Source organism: Phyllobates terribilis, unplaced genomic scaffold (genome assembly GCF_046119375.1).
Source record: "Phyllobates terribilis strain yellow unplaced genomic scaffold, ASM4611937v1 Scaffold_2__4_contigs__length_985480577, whole genome shotgun sequence".
Taxonomy (NCBI): domain Eukaryota; kingdom Metazoa; phylum Chordata; class Amphibia; order Anura; family Dendrobatidae; genus Phyllobates; species Phyllobates terribilis.
The window spans coordinates 637,858,901-637,886,850 of NW_027362762.1; the positions used below are offsets into that span (position 1 = coordinate 637,858,901).

At 41.7% G+C, this 27,950-nt stretch overlaps 1 protein-coding gene across 3 annotated transcripts in view; it reads left to right on the forward strand.

Annotated features, from left to right (window-relative positions):
• NAV1 (neuron navigator 1) overlaps positions 1 to 27,950 on the forward strand; it is a 194,221-nt gene that overhangs the window by 76,227 nt on the left and 90,044 nt on the right. For all 3 annotated transcript variants that reach the window (XM_073666612.1, XM_073666613.1, XM_073666614.1), the window contains 4 exons: positions 7,509 to 7,647; positions 15,601 to 15,877; positions 17,611 to 18,262; positions 18,361 to 18,720. In XM_073666612.1, the coding sequence (XP_073522713.1) occupies positions 7,509 to 7,647; positions 15,601 to 15,877; positions 17,611 to 18,262; positions 18,361 to 18,720 (1,428 nt within the window). The remainder of the gene's footprint in view (positions 1 to 7,508; positions 7,648 to 15,600; positions 15,878 to 17,610; positions 18,263 to 18,360; positions 18,721 to 27,950) is intronic.

Below are 27,950 nucleotides of genomic sequence, written 5' to 3' on the forward strand. Positions count from 1 at the left end.
TAGCCATCTTTTTAGCTTTTGTACTTTTCTTAGTGTTGCTTTGCATTAATATGGCCAAGTTGACTCACATGTTGCAAAAAATCTGCATATTTGGATTTGTTGCATGCGCTCTCAGCCTCTTGCTCACCAATCCAGATGTGTTATACCCATGGACGAATTCCAGATTGATTCCTTAGTATCCCTTTGCATTTTTATCATAGTCGTCATTTCTTTCTTTCAGCAATTTGGGCGACAGTTGCTCTTTTGTGTTACTATCCCCACAAGTATCATTGAGCCTTAAGCACTGAAGACACTGGTGCCAAGGTTCAACAGTTGTTTCTCTTTGGACCACTTTTGGCGACTATTCACTACTGAATTTGAAGATCAACAATCCACAAGACCTACTGTTTTGGAGATGCTCTAATCCATGTAGCTCCACAAATGATTATACCCTTTCACTTGATAGGTGCCATTGTAACGAAATAATCAATTGAGATGAGTGGATCTCAGCCTGGACCATGGTCTAGGTCAGAGTTTTCTGGCCGTGGACAGGAGCTGCGTGAATTTCTTTACCTTCTGGAATCCCAGACTCGGCTTATGATTATCCACGCTGGCGAGATGTCACTTGTGTACCGCACAGATCATGGCACACCAGGGCGGGGAATCAAACGTCATGTTAAGGAACCCGGAGGCAGAACATTTGCACCACCTGACCTGGACCACGGATTGGGGTTGCGCGAAGCGATTTGCTCATCTTTAATGATCAACATACTTTTTTTTTTTTTGTCAGCGACTTTGGCTGTAAGAAAACACCCTCATGCATCAGCCGGAATCAGAGCGAATTTCGTTCTCTGCCAAGCAAGTAAACAGCGGAAAAAGAGTTGCATTGGTGGCCAGGGATCTAACAAAGTTCTCGCCTCTGCCATTCGTCTATTATACCATGCCTACGACGTATCCTATTAGGTTTCCATATTGGGCGAAATGAATAAATAAATAATGATGACATAAACTGTGTTAGAATGAAAAGGAAAAAACAACTTCACCCATATTTTGTATTGCCACATTTGTGACATGTGTACCAAAGTTAAGATTTGTTCATCCTCCCTCCAGAAAGATGCCAATGAGTTTCATAACATTTGTTAAAAAAGCTCTGCTGCCAAAAAAATAAAAATGTTATGGCTTTGTTCCTGGACCATTAGTCCACAAAAAAAGAAGAGATGTGCAAAGAGTCCTAGAATAAAGGCGAATGAGGCCTTGTAGTTACAGCAGAACAGAAGAAATTTGCTGTTGTATTATAATACTTATTATGCATGCTTATATAACGCTAAGATATTCTGCTGGGCGGCACAGTCTCTGGGAAATCATGTGGCCAGCTCATTTTTATTGCACAATGAACACCGTAAAAAGAAAAAAAAATGGTGGAATTGAGGGTTGTTTTTTTCTTACTATTTCACTTTTCTTGAGTTTTCTTCCCATGTTCCTGTACATTATATGATAATGTGAATAGTGCCATTCAAAACTACAACCTGTCTTGCAAAAAAAAGGCGGAAAAATAAAAAAGTTCTGGCTTTTGGTAGACAAATAATAGCTCAGTAATGACTGACATCCTGCTCTGCGTGTGTACAGAGCAGACTGATTATAGCGCGGTCCTTGTGTAGACAGAGCTGACTAGTCACTGGCTTGGCACTATTCCGACGACTGGAAGCGAGCAGCTGCAGGGAGAATATATCGCCATTTTCTCCCTGCAGCTGCACTTCCAATTAGACTATCGCACATGTTTATAATGATAATATAGTATAATGATATTCATCTGCACATTACCACTACGGCTGCAGGTAAACACTGTTTGCTTTTGCTGACAGGTTCCTGCATTATATATCAGCAGTGTGGTACAGATTTCATTGTAACATCCTATTGTGTTTAGTAAGCATTCTCGTACATAGCCTGTGCCCTGTTTTCCAGTACGGTAAATTGCAATGAGCTGCGGTACCTGACACAGCCTTTATAAGCAGTCTGAAAAAAGTCTCTGACCATTCTTTTAAAATGTGTGCAACCCTTGAAAATGGAGCGGGGTTTTCTCTTACTAATCACTACATGTGTAGGAATGACTGATCATCAGTGCTGCACGAGGAGGGAGTCAAATAATGAAGATGAAGATTTCCCGCCACTCACATTCCTTCAGTGCTGTGTCCTTTCATTTCAGCTTTCCATCTCCTTACAGTAATAGTAATAGGACACATTTTGGCCTCTGCCAAGTCTCTCATCAGCTATTTAAAATGTTAAACATAACACTTGAAGTCATTTTCTGGGAACTAAAATTAATTTAAGAGTAACCATCAATTCATTTTTTATTTCATAAAACAATAATGCATGTGAAAATAAGCAGCTTTGTAATATATGTTATCAGAGAAATCTGTACTGATCTTTACTCTCAGTTCTGGGTAAAATCTGCATAGAGTGAAGACTGATTTTCACATTCCTGACATAGGAGATGACAGTTGGTGCTTGTAAGGTTCAATAGAAAGGTGAGAGGGAAGTGAGAAGCTGGAGGCAGAGACAGAGAGTTACACTTTGCATTTGAAAGCTTTAGCCCGGGGAATGTATGCCATTGAAATAGGAGATGACAGTTAGTGCTCATAAAGTTCTATGGAGAGCTGTAATTTTCATTTCAGGAGAGCTTGCAGTAGAATGTCTGTGTCTGCCTCTAGATCCTATCTCTCCCGTCACCATAGAATTTTATAAGCACCAACTGTCATCTCTTAATGGGGAAATCTGATTTTCACTAAAAACAAATTTTACAGATTTTATCCATGAATTGAGAATGAATGATCAGTCCAGGAGGAGAAAGAAGCTGATTTCTAAGATAAGATATATTACATAGTTGCTTATTTTCACCTGTACAAATGATTTATGAACTAAAAATTAAAACTGCGGTTACGCTTTAAGTCTAGCCGCAGCAGGATGACATCATAATCATCATCACAACATATATAAAAGATAAACTGAAATACAGAGATTATTCATCTGACCTAGGCCACATTCACACGTTCAGTATTTGGTCAGTATTTTACATCAGTATTTGTAAGCCAAAACCAGGAGTGGGGGATAAATACAGTCATGGCCAAAAGTATTGAGAATGAGACAAATAGTAATTTTTCCAAAGTTTACTGCTTCATTTTTTGTAATGGCAATTTGCATATACTCCTGAATGTCAAAGAGTGATCAGCTTAACAGCAATTACTGTACTTGCAAAGTCAATATTTGCCCAGAAAATGAACTTTAACCCCCAAAACACATTTCAACATCATTGCAGTCCTGCCTTAAAAGGAGCAGCTAACATCATTTTAGTGATTGATCCATTAACACAGGTGTGGGTGTTGATGAGGACAGGGCTGGCGATGAATCAGTCATGATTAAGTAAGAATGACATCACTGGACACTTTAAAAGGAGGCTGGTTCTTGGTATCATTGTTTCTTTTCAGTTAACCATGGTTATCTCTAAAGAAACACGTGCAGCCATCATTGCACTGCACAAAAATGGCCTAACAGGGAAGAGTATCGCAGCTACAAAGATTGCACCTCAGTCAACAATCTATCGCATCATCAAGAACTTCAAGGAGAGAACTTCCATTGTTGTCAAAAAGGCTCCAGGGCGCCAAAGAAAGACCAGCAAGGGCCAGGACCGTATCTTAAAACTGTTTCAGCTGCGGGATCGGACTACCAGCAGTGCCGAGCTTGCTCAGGAATGGCAGCAGGCTGGTGTGAGTGCTTCTGCACGCACTGTGAGGCAGAGACTCTTTGAGCAAGGGCTGGTTTCAAGGAGGGCAGCAAAGAAGCCACTTCTCTCCAGAAAAAACATCAGGGACCAACTGATATTCTGCAAAAGGTACAGGGAGTGGACTGCTGAGGACTGGGGCAAAGTCATTTTCTCTGATGAATCCCCTTTTCGATTGTTTGGGACATCTGGAAAACAGCTTATTCGGAGAAGAAGAGGTGAGCGCTACCACCAATCTTGTCTCATGCCAACTGTAAAGCATCCTGAAACCATTCATGTGTGGGGTTGCTTCTCAGCCAAGGGAATCGGCTCACTCACAGTCTTGCCTAAAAACACAGCCATGAATAAAGAATGGTACCAGAATGTCCTCCAAGAGCAACTTCTCCCAACCGTCCAAGAGCAGTTTGGCGCCCAACAATGCCTTTTCCAGCATGATGGAGCACCTTGCCATAAAGCAAAGGTGATAACTAAATGGCTCATGGAACAAAACATAGAGATTTTGGGTCCATGGCCTGGAAACTCCCCAGATCTAAATCCCATTGAGAACTTGTGGTCAATCATCAAGAGACGGGTGGACAAACAAAAACCAACAAATTCTGGCAAAATGCAAGCATTGATTATGCAAGAATGGACTGCTATCAGTCAGGATGTGGTCCAAAAGTTGATTGAGAGCATGTCAGGGAGAATTACAGAGGTCTTGAAGAAGAAGGGGCAACACTGCAAATATTGACTTGCTGCATTAACTCATTCTAACTGTCAATGCATTAACTCATTCTAACTGTCAACTGCAATATGATTGCAATTATATTTCTGTATGTAATATAAACATCAGACAAACACTAATAAAAACCAGAGGCCAGCACATCATGTGAAAATATAATTTTGGTGTCATTCTCAAAACTTTTGGCCATGACTGTACAGAAGTGGTGACTTTTTTCTATTATACTTTTCCTCTGATTGTTCCACTCCTGGTTTTGGTTTATACATACTGATGTAAAATGCAGATGAACATGTGACCGTTGTCTTAAAGGGAATCTGTCATCAGGTTTTTGCTATCTCACCTGAGAGCAGTATAGTATAGGGAAAGAGACCCTGATTCCAACGATGTATCACGTACATTTCTGGGTGCAGCAGTTGTGACACAATCAGAGTCTTTAGATGTAGCAGAGCTGAGAAAGCTGTCCTCGCCCACACCACAGCTTTCTATGTACATTGTATATTGACAGTAAGCTGCTAATCAATGGTGGAGGCGGAGCTGGACGAGAATGCACATGGGAGCTAGTCTGGCAGTGATAATCTCCTGCTGATAAAACACTGATTGTATTGAAACAATAGCACAAAGCCTAATGAGTGACACATCACTGAAATCATTGCTAAGCAGCTTATACAACAGGTTTCAGTAAAAATGCAGCAAATAAGTAAATTTATACATAAAGCATAATATTATTACTTAGCCTTCCACTGAAATCTCCTCTTCTAGGTTTAGCTGGTCTACAACGTCTAGAAAGCAAAATGGGAAATTGTGCTAGACTATACAATGACAATAATAAATGATTAATCTCATGCTCTCAGTCTTATCCCTTTGGAACCATTGTTTTTAACATGCGGATCCAAAAGGCTTCTCTGTGAAGAATCAAAAACTTTTTTCTATAACTTTCCCATGTCGGGGATTGCACCTGATCAATTGTTTGGTATTTGAGCTGAGAGAAGGAAAGATTCTAATCCTTAGGGATTACATGAGTTTCATCCAGAAAAGTGGGAACATTTTTTTCTCACTTGTCATCCGTATACAATCCGTTTTTGCAGCAGCAGCTATTAACCATTTACAGTTTCCTATTTTAAAGAATTGCAATATTTCTGCAAAAGTTGGATTGTGAACCTTCAGTATTATTCAATATCAACATGTCCAAAAAGATCACTCTGATCATACGTAATAGTGAATTTAAGTTCTTGACATATCAAAGTCTAAAGCCCACCATACACAATAGATGGCTGTCGTCCGAGCAATGATTCAGCCGATGGTTCGGCCTCCAGCTGGCTTTCCCGACCCGCCATGCCAGGAGCGTCCAGCTTGGTGAGCGATATTGTTGGGGGGACAACTCTTCTGCTGATTTCTCATTGAGGTCCTGTTAGTGGGGGTTTCAGATTCATATGTTGTGTATTTGTGATAAGCAATTAAAATCTACAGTGTGCTGAAACATTTGTGTATTAAAGATTAACACGTATCTGACCTTAAAAATAATCAAATTTTCATTTAGTTTTGGCAAAAACTAAAAATTTTGTTCATTCCCAAAGTTATGGATTTAATGGCCTCAAAGTTTCACTTAGGTCTGATTGCTCTCATTCCAAATATCTCTCGCTTCCCCCACACACCGCTCTGTAGTTTGCATAGAAAATACTCTTTTTACCACTGCAGGTATTGAAATTTTTATACTTTTGTTAAAGCACTGCAGCTTTTTTTTTATTACAGCGCTAGAGTAGTGTTATTAAATGAAGTTCCTTGCCCCAGTCTCATACTTACCAGCCGCCGGCTTCAGCTCTTCCCAGCGCCACTCATGTTGGTCTCCAGCAGTTTATGACCTGTCGGATCGCTCCAGTGTTTGCTGGGCGATCCGCAAGTCACAACTCAATGTTAGTCTATGAGAGCCAGAACAATGCTCCCATAGACAGATAGTGACTGGTAAGTATAATACTAGGGTCAGTGAACTTAGATTATTAGCACCACTCCAGCGCTGAAAAAAAAAATGCTGGAGTGGAGCTTTAATGTAGGACAGTTAGGCTATGTTCACATGTTGCATTTTTGCTGTATTTTTTTTCTGCAGGAAAACCTGTTCTCTTGACAGAAAAGAAGCAGCGTCAAAAACACAGGTTTTGATGCATTTTTCAGGATTTGCAGGACACTGTTTAGTTTCACACTCTGGTCTGCCATTGAGTTGCTCAGGCATTGTTCAGTCTCACACCTTGGTCAGCCAATGTTAATTTGTACACATCACTAATTTAATTAAACTGTATTAATCCTAACTGCCATCTCAGGTCACCAAGACAACATGGTAAACTTGGGAAAATCACAAAAATAAATGAGTTTCACATACTGCTGTGCATGCTCTTTTTTTTCACTAAAAACGCAGCAAAACCTGATACCTGCATTTTTTTTCCAGCGTTTTTCGCACCACCCATTGTTTTTAATGTGTGAAAAATGCTGAAAAAACGTTGCAAGAAGTGACATGCTGCATTCTGCAAAACCCAAGGTTTTGCACAAAATACTGAGGACAAAAAAACCAAGCTGTGTGCATGAGATTTCTGAAATCTCATAGACTTTGCTGGACTGTAAGGCAGGTGAAAACTTGCATTAAAAAAAACGCATCAAGAAAACGCTGACAAAATGCAATGTGTGAACATAGCCTAAGGCTACATTCCCACGGTGAGCTTTTGGTGCGTTTTTGATGTAGGTTTTCTGCACCATTTCTGCAGCCATTAATTAAAATAGGTTACCTGCACTTTTTGGAACTCTGCCATTTAGTGAAACTTTGGGGAAGCCATAAGTCCATAACCCTGGCAGTATTTATACTTTTTATAGCATATCATTTAGACCTAAGAGAGTTTTAATAATATGAACCAGTTAAGTGTGTATAGAAGTATTTTTTATTCCCATTTTCCATATTTGAATTGTTTTAAAGAATTAGTTTTAATTGTACTAAAGTAAAAGCCATTGTGAGGAATCCTTGATAACTATATAACGATGCTGTCTTTACAGTTGGGATGAGAGCAGCTCTATAAGCAGTGGCCTGAGTGATGCGTCAGGAAATCTCAGCTCCGAGGAGTGCAACGTCAGTTCTTCTCTTACCTCTCTACCATCCACACCTACCGCATCGCGACGAAGCTCAACTATTGCTGTAAGAATGAAAATATGACTTTTCTGCCTTTCTTCATAGCAGTGCATATTTAGTACACATAAATATACTTATACTGCACTCATGCATGTATACACACGTGCATACAAACCGTACACAAGCATATATACATTCCCATGTATATATACACACATGCATATAGAAACTCCACTCAGCCATGTACACACACACATATTACAAACATTCCACACTCAAAAATTCAATTGTTACATAGTTTTTAGGCTGAAGGTCGGCTTAAGTCCATCAAGTTGAACCGAAGTCTAACATGTTGATCCAGAAGAAAGAAAAAAAAACCATGATACAGATGGCAATAGCTCCATATTAGAGGAAAAAATCCTTCCCGACTCCACATCCGGCAATCAGACTAGTTCCCTGAATCAAGATCTCATCACAGAATCCAGCACCCATAACCTGTAATATTAAAATGTTCAAGAAAGACATCCAGGCTCTCCTTGTACTTTAGTAGTGAGTCAGCCATTACAACATCATGCGGCAGAGAGTTCCATAGTCTCACTGCTCTTACAGTAAAGAATCACATTGTGTGATTGTGATTAAACTCTCTTTCCCCTAGAAATAGATGATGCCCCCTTGTCACCGTTGCAGGCTTGGTGTAAAAAGATAATTAGAAATATCTCTGTACTGTCCCCTCATACATTGTAATGTAAATACTTTGGCTGCTATCAGTGAGGTTATTATTTGTTGTCTGAGGAGTATTCTGCCACGCTGAATGCACTTGGGCAAGCAAATAATCAAATCAATGGATGACAGCTCTAACTGCATTTGCTGACCAATGACGTCCCAGATGTACTGGATGGCAAACAAGACAGGAGATGCTCAGGACATGGTAGTATGTTTAGTGCATGCAGGCTACACACAGCAGCATGAGCAACATGCGGTCTAGGGTGTCGAAAAATAGCTCCAGCGACATTTTCATGTTGCCTTGTGAAAGCTTCTTCATATCGCTTCCCACATGATCTCCAGTCCAATCTTCAGCTATCATTGTGTCCAAGACAAAAGCGTGACTCTTCGCTGAAAAGGATAGACCTCTAGTCCAGCCTCCATTGCTGTCTTGCTCTGCACCATGATAGCCTTTGAGTGGTGGCATGAGGTCAATAGAACACCTGTAGCTGGACTTCTGGCTCGTAGCCCAATGTTCTGCAAATTATTCACAAGTGGAAAACATTTAAGACAGTTTACAATCTTCCCAGTAGTGGACATCCCGGCAGATTCACCTCAAGTTCAGACTGTGCAATGCTTATAGAAATTGTAAAAAACTCAAGAGCTACAGGTCAGACTCTAAAGGCCTCGGGTGACATATTAAATTCTCACGTTCTCAATTACAATTAGAAAAAGGCTGAACAGATATGGCTTGTTTGGAACAGTTGCCAGAAGAAAGTTTGTTTCTAAGAAGAACATGGAAACACATCTAAGGAATGCAAAGTTGCATCTGAATAAACGACAAGACTTCTGGAGCAATGTCCTATGGACAGATGAAACCAAATCTTGGTCATAATACCCTGTGCTGCGTTTGTCAAAACCCAAATGCAGCATATCAGTACAAACATCTCATACTAACTGTCAACTCATCATGCGAACTTAACTTTAAGGAGCCAGGAATTTCAATTTTTGCGTTTTCCTTTTTTCCTCCCCTTGTTCCAGGAGCCATAACCTATAGGTAAGCAGGCCCCCTTCCATCTTCAGAGCAGGTGGAATGTGTATAATGATTATTGGACTGCAGAGCGCCCATATACTGCTTTTGCCCAGGGGCCCAGTAGGTAAGGGGGCCCACGTCTACCTCCAGGTGGAATTGTGTATTATGATGGGCTATTGGACTGCAGAGCGCCCATATACTGTTCTTGCCCAGGGGCCCAGTAGGTGAGGGGGCCCACGTCTACCTCCAGGTGGAATTGTGTATTATGATGGGCTATTGGACTGCAGAGCGCCCATATACTGTTCTTGCCCAGGGGCCCAGTAGGTGAGGGGGCCCACGTCTACCTCCAGGTGGAATTGTGTATTATAATGGGCTATTGGACTGCAGAGCGCCCATATACTGTTCTTGCCCAGGGGCCCAGTAGGTAAGCGGGCCCACGTCTACCTCCAGGTGGAATTGTGTATTATGATGGGTTATTGGACTGCAGAGCGCCCATATACTGCTCTTGCACAGGGGCCCTCTTCTGTCTGTGGCCGTTCCTGCATTCACACATTCAGGATTTGATAAGGATTTCGCCATGTATTTTGCACCAAAATGTGTAACAACTCTGCTAACATTCCGGAAACGGGAACAAAATGTCTGAGAGAAGAATGAGTAGAGTAATTCTTCTTGCTGAGTATGGACAGAAAAGCTGAAGATTAGCCGTATTGAATGACTAAGCAGCAGCTAATCCTCGGGCAGATCTTCTGGCATTTCTACACATCTGCGCCAGAATTACAAGTGTCATCCTCGGAGTTCTGCCATAGATCCTCTTGTAAACAATAATCAAATTTGCCAAAAAAATGTGTGGACACACCCTGTTAGTCATACAGAGCCAATAAAATGCAAGCGCTTAGAATGCAACCTTCCCCCACAGGGAGAAAGAAGCAGACCCCTGCCAGCCATTTACGTCATTATTTCTGACGAAACGTAATGAAATCCAGCCAGATACTTATCACTGGTTTTGGGCAGCTCTGGTATTCTTCTACTGACTCTAATTATTACCCGTAATTATTTAGTTTAGGCCTGACTCCACAACCACTCTTATGTAGATTTTTTTCGAACAACCTACATTAAACATGTCAATCATTGTTACACCATGCAAAATTTATCTGCAGATTTGCATGGAAAATCTGTAGTAAATACGCCTAGAATATCTGAAATATGGTAGGCTTATGTTGTACGAGCTAAGGGCAATGAGAATGACAGTATATAATGCATATATTATTATAGTATTATTCTTAATTGTATTAATTTGTATATTATATTAATTAACTATTTTATTCATTTAGATAATTAACATAATTAATAATAAAATAGAGTAAATAGGTAAAATGAGTAAAATAGGTTTATTGGTATCCTACTTTTACTGGATTAAATAGCACTGCATTCTACACTATCCTAAAGGAAAATAACTAATGCAAGTGTGTCTGCAGCCTCAATGCCTCGATAACAGGATTTTATTTTTACATTTTTCAGCACAGCACACTCCATCTATTGTTTTACCTATTAGTGCAGTGTAGGCTATTAGTAAAGAATAATGTGGAGGCTTGTGTATACCTTGGGTATACTTATTTTATCTGACGTATCAGCTCTAGGTTGTTTGCCATCTTGATTCTTTTATCCTCTCTTATATAGTTCCCCTAATGCAAACTACATTTCCCGTGATGCTAGAGTCTCATTATAATGACCTTTCTCCTATTTAGTGGCAGCCAATGATAGATCAGTGACATAGAACCTCTGCCTCCTGATATATACAGCAGAGTCTCAGCGTATCCTATATGATGTGCCCAGCAGTCTCTGTGTCTCCTATGTGATGTATATACAGCTGAGTGTCAGTGTCTACTATGTAATATATACAGCAGTCTCAGTGTCTCCTATGTGATATATACAGCAGTCTGAGTGTCTCCTTTGTGATATATACAGCAGTCTCAGTGTATCCTATGTGATATATACAGCAGTCTCAGTATATCCTATTTGATATGTACAGCAGTCTCAGTGTTTCCTATGTGATGTATATACAGCAGTCTCAGTGTATCCTGTATGATATGTATACAGTTTCAGTGTATCCTATATGACATTTACAGCATTCTCAGTGTCTCCTATGTGATATATACAGCAGTCTCAGTATATCCTATGTGATATATACAGCAGTCTCAGTATATCCTATATGATATGTACAGCAGTCTCAGTGTTTCCTATGTGATGTATATACAGCAGTCTCAGTGTATCCTGTATGATATGTATACAGTTTTAGTGTATCCTATATGACATTTACAGCATTCTCAGTGTATCCTATGTCATATGTACAGCAGTCTCAGTGTCTTCTATGTGATGCATATACAGCAGTCTCAGTGTATCCTGTATGATATGTATACAGTTTCAGTGTATCCTATATGACATTTACAACATTCTCAGTGTATCCTATATGATATGTACAGCAGTCTCAGTGTCTTCTATGCAGGACTGTGGAGTCGGTAAGCCAAACCTTCGACTCCAACTCTGACTCCTCAATTTCCATGACTCCGACGCCACGACTCCGACTCCCTCATACATGGCTCATGTTTAAGTGATAAATTTACTGTATCACAGATTCATCTCCGCTAAGTCTAGACCCTTTGATCAGGAATAGGACAGACATTTATAGGACATTTCATAACTTTCCCAAATTCTTATGAAAAAAATATTCCCCACGAACTGCATTGAACTACTGTACCCAATTTATTATATATTTTAGGAGTTGAAGTCGGTCCATTTTATACCGACTCCACCAAAATGAACACCGGCTCCGACTGCGACTCCACAGCCCTGCTCCTATTTGATGTGTGCAGCAGGCTCAGTGTATCCTATGTAATGTAACAGCAGATTCTCAGTGTCTCCTATGTGATGGAGCTTTAACCTGTCTCACCTTCTATATCACTTTTATATAAAGCAGAAATAATAGGTCACATCCATAAAATTGTCTAACATAAAAAGCACCCAATCACAGCACAGCTTTCATTTTACTATAGCAGTGTGCACAATGAAAGCTGCTTATGGTTGCCTATGGCTGCCCATAGCCAACAATCATAGTGCAGCTTTGACTGTCCAAAAGCAAAATAGAAAATGAAAGCTGCTCTGTGATTGGCTGCTATGGGCAGCAAAGGCAGTTTTTCTTTTTAGACAGATTCATAATTCTTCACTAATTTTTTTTAGCTACATGGGACGAGGCGAGGAGTCAGGGTGCCATGGAATTTGATGTCATTCTGTACTGAGGTGGGGTGAAATAAATTACACAGCTAGAAAATTGATGGCCTGTAAGCACTGTATTTGCAAAAAAGCTGGAATGCTTCTTTAAATATAAATGAATCAATAAAGGGATATTGTCACCCCAATCTGACAGTTTCAGCAAAGCTCATAGCCTTGTAGGGGATATAGCCCTTCTAAAAATCACACATCTAGTGTACTAATTGCATAGTTACAGAGGTTGAAACAAGAGTTGAAAGAAGACCTTGGTCCATCAAGTTCAGCCTTTCTTCACCAATTACACATTTTGTCAGTAAATTAACTGTAACACACAATGTTATGTGTATGTAGAAAATCATCCAGCCCCTTTTTAAAAGCTGTTATAATGTCTGTCATCACTGCCTCTTGTGGTAGGGCATGCCACAGTCTGACTGCTCTTAAAGAACCCTTTCCTGTTTAGGTGCCGGAATTGCCTTTTTTCCACCCGTAGTGAGTGTCCCCTTGTCCTTAGTATGGTCTTTGGAAGGAATAAGTCATGTGCCAGTCCTTTGTATTGACCACACATGTATTTTAACATACAGAGTGGTCCAAAAGTAGGTGGACAGAAAGTGTAATAAGGTTATGAAGGGGGAGATTTAGCAAACACTAAATTGCAGCCGCCTGTCTGGATCATCCTCCAATAAACCATGAGTTAGATGTGGACGATAAGCTTTCCACCCAATAGATTTCAGGATTCGCATGATAGAAGCTCGTGAAATTCCCAATTCCAAAGAGGCTCTTCTGGTGGACTTTTTTCGACTCTGAACAAATGTTTCAGCAACAAGTTGTTTATTATCTTCTGTACAGACTGTTTCGGGTCGACCAGTTTTTGGAGCATTAAGGATTGAGCCAGTGGCATTGAATTTGTCACGAATGCGGTAAATGGTTTGTCTCTTTGGGGCTTGAGTACCAAATGTTTACACCCAATTTGCTCTAACGGTTTCAGCATTTTGAGATTTCCAATACTCTGTTAAAATCCATTTTCTTTGATCTGTATTTAAATTATTTGCCATTATGTGTTATCTGAATTATCTGAAAAGAAAAGAGATTTGGGGGAGATCTATCTGTGAAAACTAGATCTGTGAAACTGGCTCAGTTGCCCTTAGCAACCAATCAGATTCCACCTTTCTTTTTCCAAAGAGTCTGCGAGGAATGAAAAGTGGAATCTGATTGGTTGCTGAGGGCAACTGAGCCAGTTTCTCTTTACACCATGTTTGATAAATCTCCCCCTTCATAACCTTATTACACTTTCTGTCCACCTACTTTTGGACCACCCTGTATATGTGATTGCAGGGCACCAATAGGTTGCCAAAGCGACTAGGGGTCTGCTTAACACCCCTATGCCTGTCATGACGGTACTCCTGTGAAAGCCAGCCTCTGGCTGGCATTCATAGGAGGCAGTGATTTTTGCTATACATAGCAATACTATGGCATTGCTGTGTATAGTACAAGAGATCTGATGATCGCAGGTCCCCTAAGGGAACTAGCAAATACAGTAAAAAAAAATGTTACAAAACATATAAAAGTTCAAATTACCTCCCTGTTTCCCCCATTAAAAATCAAGAAATAAGAAATACCCATATTTGATTTTGCTGTATTTGTAAAAGTCCGTTCTGTCAAAGTATAACATAACTTATTCCAATCTGTAAATGGAGTAACGAGAAAAAAAATCAAAATACTAGAATTACAGTTTTTTGGCCACGCCAACAATACAAAAAATGTAGTATAAAGGTTTCCCAAGATCATATTAGACTAGGGCACATCAGCATGCATAAGTAAGAGTGTGCCCAAAAAACATGAAAAAAAACAGAGAAACTAGGAGTTTCTTGTACAAAAATATAACAAAATCTTTATTAAATACACATGTATACATATTAGCAAGAAGACAATATGGGTAAAAGCAGTGTGCATAAAGAGCAGAGTCAGGAACCCCCCCCAGAACAAAAAAACTGGTCAGAGGTTATCTATGATTGTATACTAGGTATGGGCCGGGAAAAGCGGAATATTTAAGGCTAATCATAACAGGTTAATCCAGGTAGTGTATATAAAGCAAGTAATAGGAGTATAAGCACACAGTGTGCCTGCTAAAATACAAACTCCCAGGGCTACCCTCAACACATATATAAGTACCAGCGTATTGTACCACAAAGTCTAAGACCGCTTACCCTAATTGTAGTGTCCCAAAGACCCTCAGACCGGTAGCTGGGGTGGATTGGCGTCTTCCCAACGCACGTTTCGCGTTGCCTGTGCTTTGCTTTCTCACGGGAATGTAATAGGTGATCAAAACATCACATCTACGCCAAAATGTTATAAATAAAAACATCAGCTCTGTGCGCAAAAACCAAGCCCTCACACAGCTCCATGTCCCAAAAATGTAAAACATTACGACTCTCGGAACATAGCGACATAAGCCAATGTTTTTTTTTTTTTTACAAATTTCTTAATTTTTTTCTCCACTTAAGTAAAACAAAAATTGATGCACGTTTGGTATTTGCATAATCGTATTGACCTGGAGAATCATATTGGCAGGTCATTTTTACCATAAAATGACCACTGTAAATAAAAACCCAAAAAACATTTGCGGAATCGCGTTTTTTTGCTAGTCCGTCGCTCTTGGAATTTTTTTCCGGATTTCCAGTATATCACATGATAAAATGGATGGCATCATTCAAAGGACAATTCATCCCACAAAAAACATGCCCTTACACTGCTATGTCAGCAGAAAAATAAAAAAAGTGATGGCTCTTGGAATAAGGGGAGGAAAAAGCGCAAAAACGAATAATCGCCTGGTCCTTAAGTGGTTAATGTCAGTTTCTGCAGAATTGTGGCAGTGATTACAACACTAAAGAGACATTATAGGGGCTATACACCCTCCAAGACTTTGTGCTTGATTTATATTGCAGTTTTGGTTTTCAGACTCCCTTTAACATAACATGTTAAGTATCAATTCTTATATATGTATGTGTTCATTTGCTCCACAGCTACGCACTGATTCTGAAAAACGGTCACTGGTTGAGAGTGGATTAAGCTGGCACAGCGAATCTGATGAACGAGGCCCACGCAGGATGGAGTATGACAGCGGAAGCCTAAAGTCAGAGCATGGCTCATCCCGCTGGCGCAGAGATAAGAACGATGATGCTCCAAAATCTGATGTGAAAAAACCCGTCAGTCTAGGACAGCCATTGCGGAAAGGAAAAAACCCTCCAGTTGGTGTTACATCTCCCATTACCCAGAGTGGACAAACAGTTTCTAAAGGAGGTACTAAATACTGATGGTTTACAGATCCGCTTAGGCTATGTGCACACGTTGAGTATTTGGATGCAGAAATTTCTGCATCTTTTGGCAGGAAAAGCACAGCTGACAATACGCACGTTTTTGATGCGTTTTTCAGTTGCGTTTTTTACCTCTTTTTGTTCAGCAATGATTGCAATTTGTAGCTTATAAAGCTAGTTGAAAAAAAAGGAAAGAAAGCTTTCAATAAATAAAGATATAGATAATAGATAGATATGGGATAGATAGATAGATAATAGATAGATATGGGATAGATAGATAGATAGATAGATAGATAGATGCTGTAGATCAGTAGATAGATAGATAATAGATAGATATCCAGCAGATATATAATTTCACAACCCATGACACATTAGTGTCTTGCGTGTGGAGCTTACTGAACATCTATTAACCTAATAAATAAATAAATGAAAAAAAAATTGGACATGGGGCCCCCCCATTTTTTTAACCAGCAAAGGTAAAGCAGACAGCTGCAGGCTGATTTTATCAGGCTGGGAAGGTCCATGGTTATTGGGCCCTTCTCAGCCTAAAAATACCAGCCCGCAGCAATCCCAGAAGTGCAGCATCATGAGATGTGCCAATTCTGACGTGTTGCCCAGCTCTTCCCGATTTCCCTGATGCAGTAGCAAATGGGGTAATGGGGCTTGGGGTTGATATAACCTGTGAATTGTTTTTTATACAGTGGAAAGTTTTTGTAAATATTCCTGTCCTGTTAATAACCTTTAAGGACATATTTGACTCTCTTACATTGACATAATATATTTATTCTTAAAGGGGTTCCCCAAATTAAAGGGAACCTTTCACTAGATTAAAACTGCCTAAACCACAGGCAGTTTGAATCATGGCATGGCAATGCAATTGCAGCCAGGTGTGTTTTACATTGAAATGCTGCTGCATTTGGCTGCCGTGGCTGACATTTCCATGCTCCGCTCTGGTTGATTGATAGGTCTATCCCTATGTACACACATGGAGGAGACCTGTCAGTCAACTAAAATGGGGCAGGGAGAAGCTGGCCGGGGATGTCATCGGACTAGTAAAGCCTTTCCCTATTGTCTCTGGTTGGATTTTCAAACCGTGTTTTCTCTGAAAGGCTGCACCATTTCAGGCTAAAACCTATTTGGCTGCAGTCACGCTGCCAGGCTATGATCATGCTGGGTCAGCATTCATTTAATGACAGATGCCCTTTAAATTAAAAGTTGCTTACTGGCAGCAATTCAGCTAAAATAGGTAAATGTGGTGCGCTCACCCTTATACTTCATTCCGTTCCGAAGCCATATCCCTGATCCTCCCCTTTTAGTCTTTTCTGTGCATGGTCTGCAGCCGCCGTGTCCCATGTCCCTGACATAACCACTGCTGGGATAGGTGGAGCGCGCGGTTAGTTCCTAATTCCTGGCAGCTGCAGTCCCACTGTCCTTCCAAAGCTGCCTCACATATCAGCATTGGAAGACTCGCGGTTCAGGTCAGCAGTGAGATGATGCTGCTATATTGAACTGCCAATCAAGTAGGACTGACCCCCACCCTGCCCCCCAGCAACCAGTCAGGATCTAGGGAGTTGTACACTTTTGGAAAAAGATGATGGGACCAACTCTGTAGACAAAAATCTATAATGCATTTTAAGACCTACAGTGATAATTAATTAGCTAATTTGAGTTGCATTTCTTGTTGTACAGCATATTTGATCCTGTGTTATTTTTCAACAGCTAAGCCTGAACAGAAAGCAACGGATAAGTGTAAACTGACCATAAAAACTGCAGGGCTGCAACGGTCATCTTCTGATGCAGGACGAGATCCACGCTCACCTGATGCCAAGAAACCACCCTCAGGTATTGCTCGTCCAGGGTCAACTTTTGGCTACAAGAAACCCATTGCACCTTCTTCTCCACTCACTGGAAATTCAGCCACATTAGGAAAAACTCCAAAATCTTCAGGGATTCCTGTGAAACCTTCTTCAGGGTCTGTAAGTGGAAGCCGGAAGACTAGTTTAGACGTCACGGGGGCACCAGAGCCTGGATTCCTTTCTCCATCTGCCCGCACAAATATACAGTACCGTAGCCTTCCGCGGCCTGCCAAATCTAGTTCTATTAGTGTTACCGGAGGTAGAAGTGGCAGCCGGCCACTGAGCAGCAGTGTGGATGCAAGTCTTGTGCCAGTGCAAGGAAAGCCTTTGGGGACTCCATCTTCCCGTCTTAAAGAGCCATCAAAAGTTGGCGGAGGGCGACTGGGGGTGAACCAAACTGATCGTGAAAAAGAGAAGGCTAAAGCAAAGGCTGTAGCTCAAGACACAGAGTGCCGAACAAACACAAAAAATGAAGTAGAAGTAAATGTGAAGGAAGTATCAACTACCCCTCAAAGGTGGGCCTGACTTATTGAAAATGTCTTCATATTTTATCTATATACAAATCTTGTAATTGCTTTCCTTGATTATGCTGATTTTTAATCTTTTATTCTAGGGCTATCACAAAACCTTTCATGAAGACACCAACCTTATCAAATCTAGATAAAGTCAACTCAAACAGCCTAGATTTTACTCCTTCTGTTCCAGAATTGCCAAATAAACAGCTAGAATTCCCGATAGGTGTTGCTTGTCTGACGCCAAGCCCTGCTCCTATATTAAACATCAATTCAGCCAGCTTTTCCCAGGGACTGAGTAACCTTAGAATGTACCCGAAATTATCAGGGTTACACCGTAGTATGGAGTCACTTCCACTTACTATCAGTGTCCCTCCTGCCCAGTATGCTGGAGATGGAAACGATCAAACGCCAGATACTGGATGGAATGATAGCAATCTCAAGTCACCTGCACCTGAGAGGTAATCCTGTTTTTTATATTCTTAAAATTAGTGACATTAACATTTAATTGATACATTTGTATGGAGATTTATGTGCAAGAAAAAAGTATCTTTTGCATAGTGTAGGTTGCTGTAGTTTTGAAAGGGGTTGTCGCACAAACAAAGTACATTTTAATCAATAGATCGTGGAATAATAATAACTTCCACAATTAGATATACCTTCAATGAGGAAAGCAGTGGTGCTGGTAGATGGTCAAATAGTCCTACTGCAAATTGGGACACTAGCCACTAAGTGCCCAAATAATATCTGATAGAGATCTCAAATAGGAAGTGAAATTAAGGTAATTTGCGCTGGGCTAAGGGAATGAATAAGAAAGGAATGGTTAATAGCTAAAATGAGAAATAATTTATTAAGGTTAAAATGACATACGATGAAGAATAAAAATAATGGTGGAGGAGGGGGTGGAGAGGATGGCCCTATTGCCAGGACGGAGTCCTGTTTTGGATCGGGTAGATGTTAGCAGTTGTTAGTAGTTAAGTCACGTGGAGGTCTATTTGGAATGCTGAAGAGTTTAGGTTGGGATAGCGGTCATTCCATGAAGAAAAAAGAGGAAGGTAAAATTAGAGTTTTTTTAGTTGTATTCCAAGATAATTAGATCTGGGATTCAGTATTTATACCTGGACCGGGTCTAAGGTCCGGATGTAGTAAAGCAGTCCCGTAGGGTGTTGTGAACCCACTGAGGAGGATGCGAAAAAAGAGAAAGACGAGGATAAGGTCTAAATAATCTAGGTGATATAGACCTAGTGGTATAGATGACCGTACCTGGTTGTTAGGACAGTGTCCATAAACCTCCTAGGAGTGTGAGGGAGGTCAGTGCAAGAAGAAAGAGTTAGGCGAGATAGTTGTGGCACCTTAATAACCCAGATGGAGAAGGCAGATAGATTATAGATTTGGTGATCTAATCTAATTTAATCCTGTGGATATGAAAACTAGACAGGATACCTACTGAACAGTAAGTAGATGTTGGAGTTAACATAGATGTATGTGTGGTAAGCAACCAAATCTGGTCCCGTGAATGGACAGATGTGCTTTTGGTGATGTCCCCAATATACACTTAGTTCGGTGCACTTCACATGTGCAGATAGAAAAAGGCTGGTCAATGCTGCGATCTTGGTAGTGCCTGAAATGTAGCAGGGCTGTGCGCTGCGGTACCACGGTCCTGGTGGATTAGGAGACTGTAGGTGGCTTTAGCCTTACTGCAGATTGCGAGTCTATAGGCACAGTCTTATTTCCATGTCAGAAGGTCTTACCTTCTTTTGCTGTGGTGCATGGTCTCAGGTTGCGGCTGGTGAACTGCCAGTAGGTGGCTTACCTCATTGAGGATAACCCGTCGGGTGGTGGAGCCTGGGCTGTAGTGAGGTGGGTGCTTGGCAAAGCTGGAACGGTGCATTGTAGAGCAGAGTCCCGGCCGGTGACTTGTGCTCTGAGTGATCCTGGTGCGTTAGCGGTGCAGGACCTGCCTGTGTTATGTTCTGCTACCAGAGCTAAGGAAAGAGAGGAGATCTGTCCCTACGATAGAACTCAGCTGAATCCCTACGATGTAACAGGGAACCTGATCCTGCGATCAGACCTGCTAAAGTCCTAAGCTAGTCTGTACGAAGACCTATAGATGTGGGGGAGGAATCCCTACAAGTACTAAGGACTGGGAGGAATATGGGACACCTCCTAACAGAAATAGTAGCAGACAGACGAACAAACAAAATATAAAGAACATAGAGGTCAGTAAACCAAGCAAACTAACAGAGCAAGACACAGAGCACAGGCTAGCTAGAAAGTAGATATACAATGAAGTCCAGCAAAGCCAGAAGGGCGGAGCAGGATTAAATAGGCCAACAAGGTCATGTGACCAGCAAAGGAAAAAACCTAAGAGCAAGGTTCTAACAGTACCCCCCCTTCTAAGAGGATCCTCCGGATCCCCTAGGACCAGGCTTATCAGGAAATCTCCTGTGAAACGCTCTGATAAGTCTGGACGCGGAAACATATCTGACCTCACCCAAGAGTTATCCTCGGGTCCGAAACCTTTCCAGGCCACAAGATACTGCAAACTACCTCTATACCGTCTAGAGTCAAGGATGCGAGAAATTTCATATTCCCCGTCCTCCACCACCGGAGGAACAGAGGCAGAGGCGTCACCATCCGACACAACAGCTTTTTTTAACAGAGAGACATGAAAGACCGGATTAATTCTCCAGGAGGTAGGAACCTCCAACCTAACAGCAGATTGGTTGACAACCTGAAGCACCTTAAAGGGCCCTACAAACTTGGGACCCAATTTCTTAGAAGGAATCCTCAACCGCAGATTCCTAGAGGACAACCAAACCATGTCACCAACAGCGAACAAAACCTCCTGTCGTTTCCTATCAAAGTAGTCTTTAGATTTTCTGTTGGCCTCCTGAAGATTACCACGCACATCCGTCCAAACTCTTTCCAAATCACCGGAAAAATTCTCCTCCTCAGGCACGGCAGATCCCAACTTGGAGAACGACCCAAACGACGGATGTCTCCCAGAACAACAAAAAAAAGGCGAACAACCAGCAGAAGAAGATGTATGATTGTTCAGAGCAAATTCGGCAAGTGGCAGAAACTCAGACCACCCCTCTTGATTGTCTGCCACAAAACAACGCAAGAACTGCTCAACATCCTGGTTTTTCCTTTCTGTCTGGCCATTAGATTCAGGATGATATCCGGACGAAAACGACAAATGAATTCCCAACCTGTCACAAAAGGCACGCCAAAAACGAGCCACGAACTGAGGACCCCTATCAGAAACAATGTCAGTAGGAACGCCATGAAGTCTGACAATTTCCTTGACAAAGGCCTTAGCGAGAGTTTTAGCGCAGGGCAGTTTGATGAAGGGAACCAAGTGACACATCTTACTAAAACGGTCCACGACCACCCAGATGACAGTAAAACCCTCAGAGGGGGGAAGGTCAGTTATAAAGTCCATAGCCAAATGTGTCCAAGGAGCACTGGGGACCTCCAAAGGACAAAGCAACCCCGCAGCAGGAGTATGTGAGGACTTAGATCTAGCACATACAGTACATTGGCGTACCCACTTAATGACTTCCTTCTGCCATCCAGGCCACCAAAAACTGCGACCCACCAGTCTCTTGGTCTCAGAGATTCCGGGATGACCTGCCAACCGAGATTCGTGACACTCAACAAACAAATCTCTCCTAAAGGTCCCAGGCACAAACAACCTCCCATGAGGAGTGTTAGATGGGGCATTCTCCTGAGCTTTAAGAATCTCATCTTCCAAAACGGAGTCTAAAGCAGCTATCACAACACCTTCTTGTAAAATGTTTTCCTCTTTCTCAGCACCGACTATGGGAGAAAAACTGCGAGACAAGGCATCCGCCTTAACATTCTTAGTACCAGGGATGTAAGTAACGGAGAAATTAAACCGCGAGAAAAACAGTGCCCACCTAGCCTGACGGGCATTCAGGCGCTTGGCAGCGTCAAGATATATCAGATTTTTATGATCCGTAAGAACCTGAACGGGAAATTCCGCACCTTCCAAGAAGTGGCGCCAGTGTTCAAATGCGAGTTTAATAGCCAATAATTCCCGATTACCAATATCGTAATTCAATTCAGTCTCCGAAAATTTTTTTGAAAAAAAGGCACAGGGATGTAATCCATCCCCGTTATCCTGAGACAATACTGCGCCAACCCCCACAGAGGAAGCATCAACCTCAACCAAAAACGGCCAAGTAACATCAGGCTGCATAAGGATGGGAGCAGAGGTGAACCTCTCCTTGAGATACACAAAAGCTTCAATGGCCTCAGAAGACCACTGAACCGCATCAGCACCTTTCCTGGTGAGATCAGTCAGAGGTTTGACAATACTAGAAATTTTTTTTATGAATTTTCTATAGTAATTGGCGAAACCCAAAAACCTCTGTATCGATTTCAAACCAATAGGCCTAGGCCATTCCTGCACAGCCTGAACCTTAACCGGATCCATCTCAAAACCTTTGCTGGAGATAATGTAGCCCAAAAAACTAATTCTCTGTACAGCGAACTCACATTTCTCCAGCTTAGCAAAAAGCGAATTGTCCATTAATAACTGTAATACCTCACGCACGCTCCGCCAATGAGACTCCAGATCTGGCGAATAAATCAAAATGTCATCCAAATACACAACCACATTTTTACCGATCAAAGGTCTAAGGATGTCATTAATCAGATTCTGAAAAAATGCAGGAGCATTAGTAAGACCAAAAGGCATAACCAGATTCTCAAAATGACCCACAGGAGTGTTAAAAGCAGTCTTCCATTCATCACCCTCCTTCATGCGCAACAGATTGTATGCCCCCTTAAGGTCAATTTTAGAGAACCACTTGGCCCCCAATAACTGGTTAAACAGATCAGGAATCAATGGCAGTGGGTAAGGATTGCGTACCGTAATTTTGTTAATCTCACGAAAATCCAGACAAGGACGTAAACCGCCGTCCTTTTTTTTTACAAAAAAAAATCCAACCGCCACAGGAGACTTAGAGGGCCTAATGTGACCGGCGGCCAAACTTGTCTGTATGTATTCCTCCAAAGCCTTCCTCTCAGGAATAGTAAGGTTAAATAAACGACTTTTAGGAAGAGTCGCTCCAGGGACAAATTCAATAGAACAATCATAGTCTCTATGGGGAGGCAAAACCTGCGATTCCTTCTCAGAAAAAACTCTCCAAAAATCCTGAATAGGAACAGGCAATTCTCCCCTATCCAAAGCTGCAATACGCCCGTTACAACACTTGTCATAACATTTATGGCTCCAGGATTTAATTTCACTGGTAGACCAATCCAGTACAGGATTGTGACATTTTAACCAGGGCAATCCCAATATTACTGGAGAAGGCAAGTTATTCAACACTACCAAATCCAATTTCTCATGGTGAACACCATTAATAGTGAGAGGAAATTCACAGACCTTGAGAGTAATATTCTTCAAAGGGGAGCCATCCACAGAAACCACAGCAATGGGGGATGATAAAGGTTCAGGTTTTAAATTGAGTTTTTCCACGAATCCCCCATCAATTACATTCAGTGTAGACCCGCAATCAACAAACACCCGAAATTCCATTAATTTTTCCTGAGCAATCGTGGAAGCAGCTAAAAATACACCCTTGGAATTTAAACAGGCAATACGGGCATGACTGACCATTTTTTTTTCTTTCTTCATACGAAGCTCACAGCCTTTAATCAAATGACCAGATTTTCCGCAATAGAAACACAAGCCTTTCGAAAAACGACGGTCTTTTTCTTGAGAGCGAGGTGCCACCGATCCAATCTCCATCGGTTCACAACTGTTAGTACACACATTATCATAACCAGAAACTGACATAGCAGAGGATTTGCTCTCATTAACCCTAGCACGCAGTCTTCTATCCACCCGTATAGCTAATTGCATAGCCTGTTGCAAATCCTCAGGTGTAGGATAAGCAATTAGCAGGTCTTTAACCCTTTCACTGAGCCCAGCAAGAAATAGACTTTTCAGAGCAGAATCGTTCCACCCTGTTTGAGTGGACCAACGACGAAAATGTGTACAATATTTTTCGACATTACCTGATCCTTGTTTTAAACGTCTCAACTCAGTTTCAGCTGATGCGACACGGTCAGGATCATCATATAATAGTCCTAAAGCAGAAAAAAAAACTATCCACTGATCTGAAGCATGTATCACTAGGTTGCAAAGAAAAGGCCCACTCCTGAGGCTCTTTGCGCAAAAGTGACATTATGAACCCTACGCGCTGGGATTCATCCCCAGAGGACTTGGGTCTCAAACGAAAATACAATAAGCAAGCATTTTTAAATGAAAAAAATTCTCGATGTTCACCAAAAAATAAATCCGGCAAACATACCTTAGGCTCCAAGAAATGTGCTCCAGAACAGTTACTCACGTGCTGACGGAGCTCGGCCACTTCCAGAGAGAGTCCCTGCAGGCGATGAGCCAAATCCTGAACCGACACCATGATGGAACAGAAAAATCTTTCCTTAGAGAATTTGCTGGCTGGACTTACTGTTATGTTCTGCTACCAGAGCTAAGGAAAGAGAGGAGATCTGTCCCTACTATGAGACTCAGCTGAATCCCTACGATGTAACAGGGAACCTGATCCTGCGATCAGACCTGCTAAAGTCCTAAGCTAGTCTGTACGAAGACCTATAGATGTGGGGGAGGAATCCCTACAAGTACTAAGGACTGGGAGGAATATGGGACACCTCCTAACAGAAATAGTAGCAGACAGACGAACAAACAAAATATAAAGAACATAGAGGTCAGTAAACCAAGCAAACTAACAGAGCAAGACACAGAGCACAGGCTAGCTAGAAAGTAGATATACAATGAAGTCCAGCAAAGCCAGAAGGGCGGAGCAGGATTAAATAGGCCAACAAGGTCATGTGACCAGCAAAGGAAAAAACCTAAGAGCAAGGTTCTAACAGCCTGACGTCACGGTCACGTGATGACCACGTGACAGACTGAAGACGGAACAGCAGGAGGACCAAAATTCCTACGCGTTTCGGAGGCGTTCGGCTTCCTTCATCATAACCTTAATAAATTATTTCTAATTTTAACTTCCACAATTATATGTGTTAAAAAAATGTTCCTGTGCTGAGATAATCTTATAAATGTGCCCCTGCTGTGTACTGTGTAATTGCCGTGTCTGACCGTGCTGGAACATGGTCTGATCATACCACATCTCCTGGGCAGGGGAGGACACAAAAGAGTGTACAGACAGGACAGCAAGGGATCGCAGATGATTCTTTTTGTAAGGAAAAACATTTCCCTGCCTATTTAAAACATGTTTTACCTCAAGGAAAGTTGGGCTGGCAGCAGCTTTCATTTTTTATTTTATTTTTTCCCTTTTATTTTCTTATTTTGCACCTTTTGGAGAGGATTTTAACATTTAACTATATATTTTTTTGATTTCTGATTTTCCCTGTAACAGAGGCTGGAATATTAGCCCCAGTTACACAGCAAATACTGGCTGCACAGCAAAGCTGACCTGGCTGTGCTAAGACCCAGCAAATTCTATGTCTGTTTTGGCACCCAGTGACTGTAATGTCGCTGGGATTGTGGAAAGAGTTGCTGTCACTGCTTTCTAAACCCAAACTGTATGCACAGCACTCAGTCAGCACTGTGTATAGAACGACCGGGAAGATAAAGATAGTAATATCCCATGTCTGCCTTCTTCTTGGGGAGTCTGGCTGTGTCTGATAGTCAGCTCTGTGCACCTGCACAATCTCATGCCGCTGCTTAGTCTGTAAGGACGTTTCACATCATTGCAGAGTAATACATTCACCGCCTAGATGTCTTCGGCTGATCCTGGAGCAGTTATTTTAAGTATTTTTTTTATTATAGGGAATAGGTCAGCAGGGAGCACATCGTCTATACGTTCCTTGCTTTACCCATTGACAGATTTTGAAAAACATTTGAATAACAGCTATCAAATGGTAACACCCAAATCGTTCACTCTAGCACAGGGTTCCCCAACTCCAGTCCTCAAGGCCCACCAACAGGTCATGTTTTCAGGATTTCCTTAGTATTGCACAGGTGATGTAACTATTGCCTGTGCTGATGATGGAATTATCACCTGTGCAATACTAAGGAAATCCTGAAAACATGACCTGTTGGTGGGCCTTGAGGACTTGAGTTGGGGAACCCTGCTCTAGCAGATAATCTGTATAAAGCCTCATTCAGACATCCGTGTTGCATGTATGTGTTATATACAGTACAGACCAAAAGTTTGGACACACCTTCTCATTTAAAGATTTTTCTGTATTTTCTTGACTATGGAAATTGCACATTCACACTGAAGACATCAAAACTATGAATTAACACATGTGGAATTATATACTTAACAAAAAAGTGTGAAACAACTGAAAATATGTCTTATATTCTAGGTTCTTCAAAGTAGCCACCTTTTGCTTTGATGACTGCTTTGCACACTCTTGGCATTCTCTTGATGAGCTTCAAGAGGTAGTCACCGGAAATGGTCTTCCAACAATCTTGAAGGAGTTCCCAGAGATGCTTAGCACTTGTTGACCCTTTTGTCTTCACTCTGCGGTCCAGCTCACCCCAAACCATCTCGATTGGGTTCAGGTCTGGTGACTGGAGGCCAGGTCATCTGGCGTAGCACCCCATCACTCTCCCTCTTGGTCAAATAGCCCTTACACAGCCTGGAGGTATGTTTGGGGTCATTGTCCTGTTGAAATATAAATGATGGTCCAACTAAACGCAAACCGGATGGAATAGCATGCCCCTGCAAGTTGCTGTGGTAGCCATGCTGATTCAGTATGCCTTCAATTTTGAATAAATCCCGAACAGTGTCACCAGCAAAGCACCCCCACACCATCACACCTCCTCCTCCATGCTTCACAGTGGGAACCAGGCATGTAGAGTCCATCCGTTCACCTTTTCTGCGTTGCACAAAGACACGGTGGTTGGAACCAAAGATCTCAAATTTGGACTCATCAGACCAAAGCACAGATTTCCACTGTCCATTTCTTGTGTTCTTTAGCCCAAACAAGTCTCTTCTGCTTGTCGCCTGTCCTTAGCAGTGGTTTCTTAGCAGCTATTTTACCATGAAGGCCTGCTGCACAAAGTCTCCTCTTAACAGTTGTTGAAGAGATGTGTCTGCTGCTAGAACTCTGGCATTGACCTGGTCTCTAATCTGAGCTGCTGTTAACCTGCGATTTCTGAGGCTGGTGACTCGGATAATCTTATCCTCAGAAGCAAAGGTGACTCTTGGTCTTCCTTTCCTGGGGCGGTCCTCATGTGAGCCAGTTTCTTTGTAGCGATTGATGGTTTTTGCAACTGCACTTGGGGACACTTTCAAAGTTTTCCCAATTTTTCGGACTGACTGACCTTCATTTTTTAAAGTAATGATGGCCACTCATTTTTCTTTACTGAGCTGCTTTTTTCTTGCCATAATACAAATTTTAACAGCCTATTCAGTAGGACTATCAGCTGTGTATCCACCTGACTTCTGCACAGCACAACTGATGGTCCCAACCCCATTTATAAGGCAAGAAATCCCACTTATTAAACCTGACAGTGCACACCCGTGAAGTGAGAACCATTTCCGGTGACTGCCTCTTGAAGCTCATCAAGAGAATGCCAAGAGTGTGCAAAGCAGTCATCAAAGCAAAAGGTGGCTACTTTGAAGAACCTAGAATATAAGACATATTTTCAGTTGTT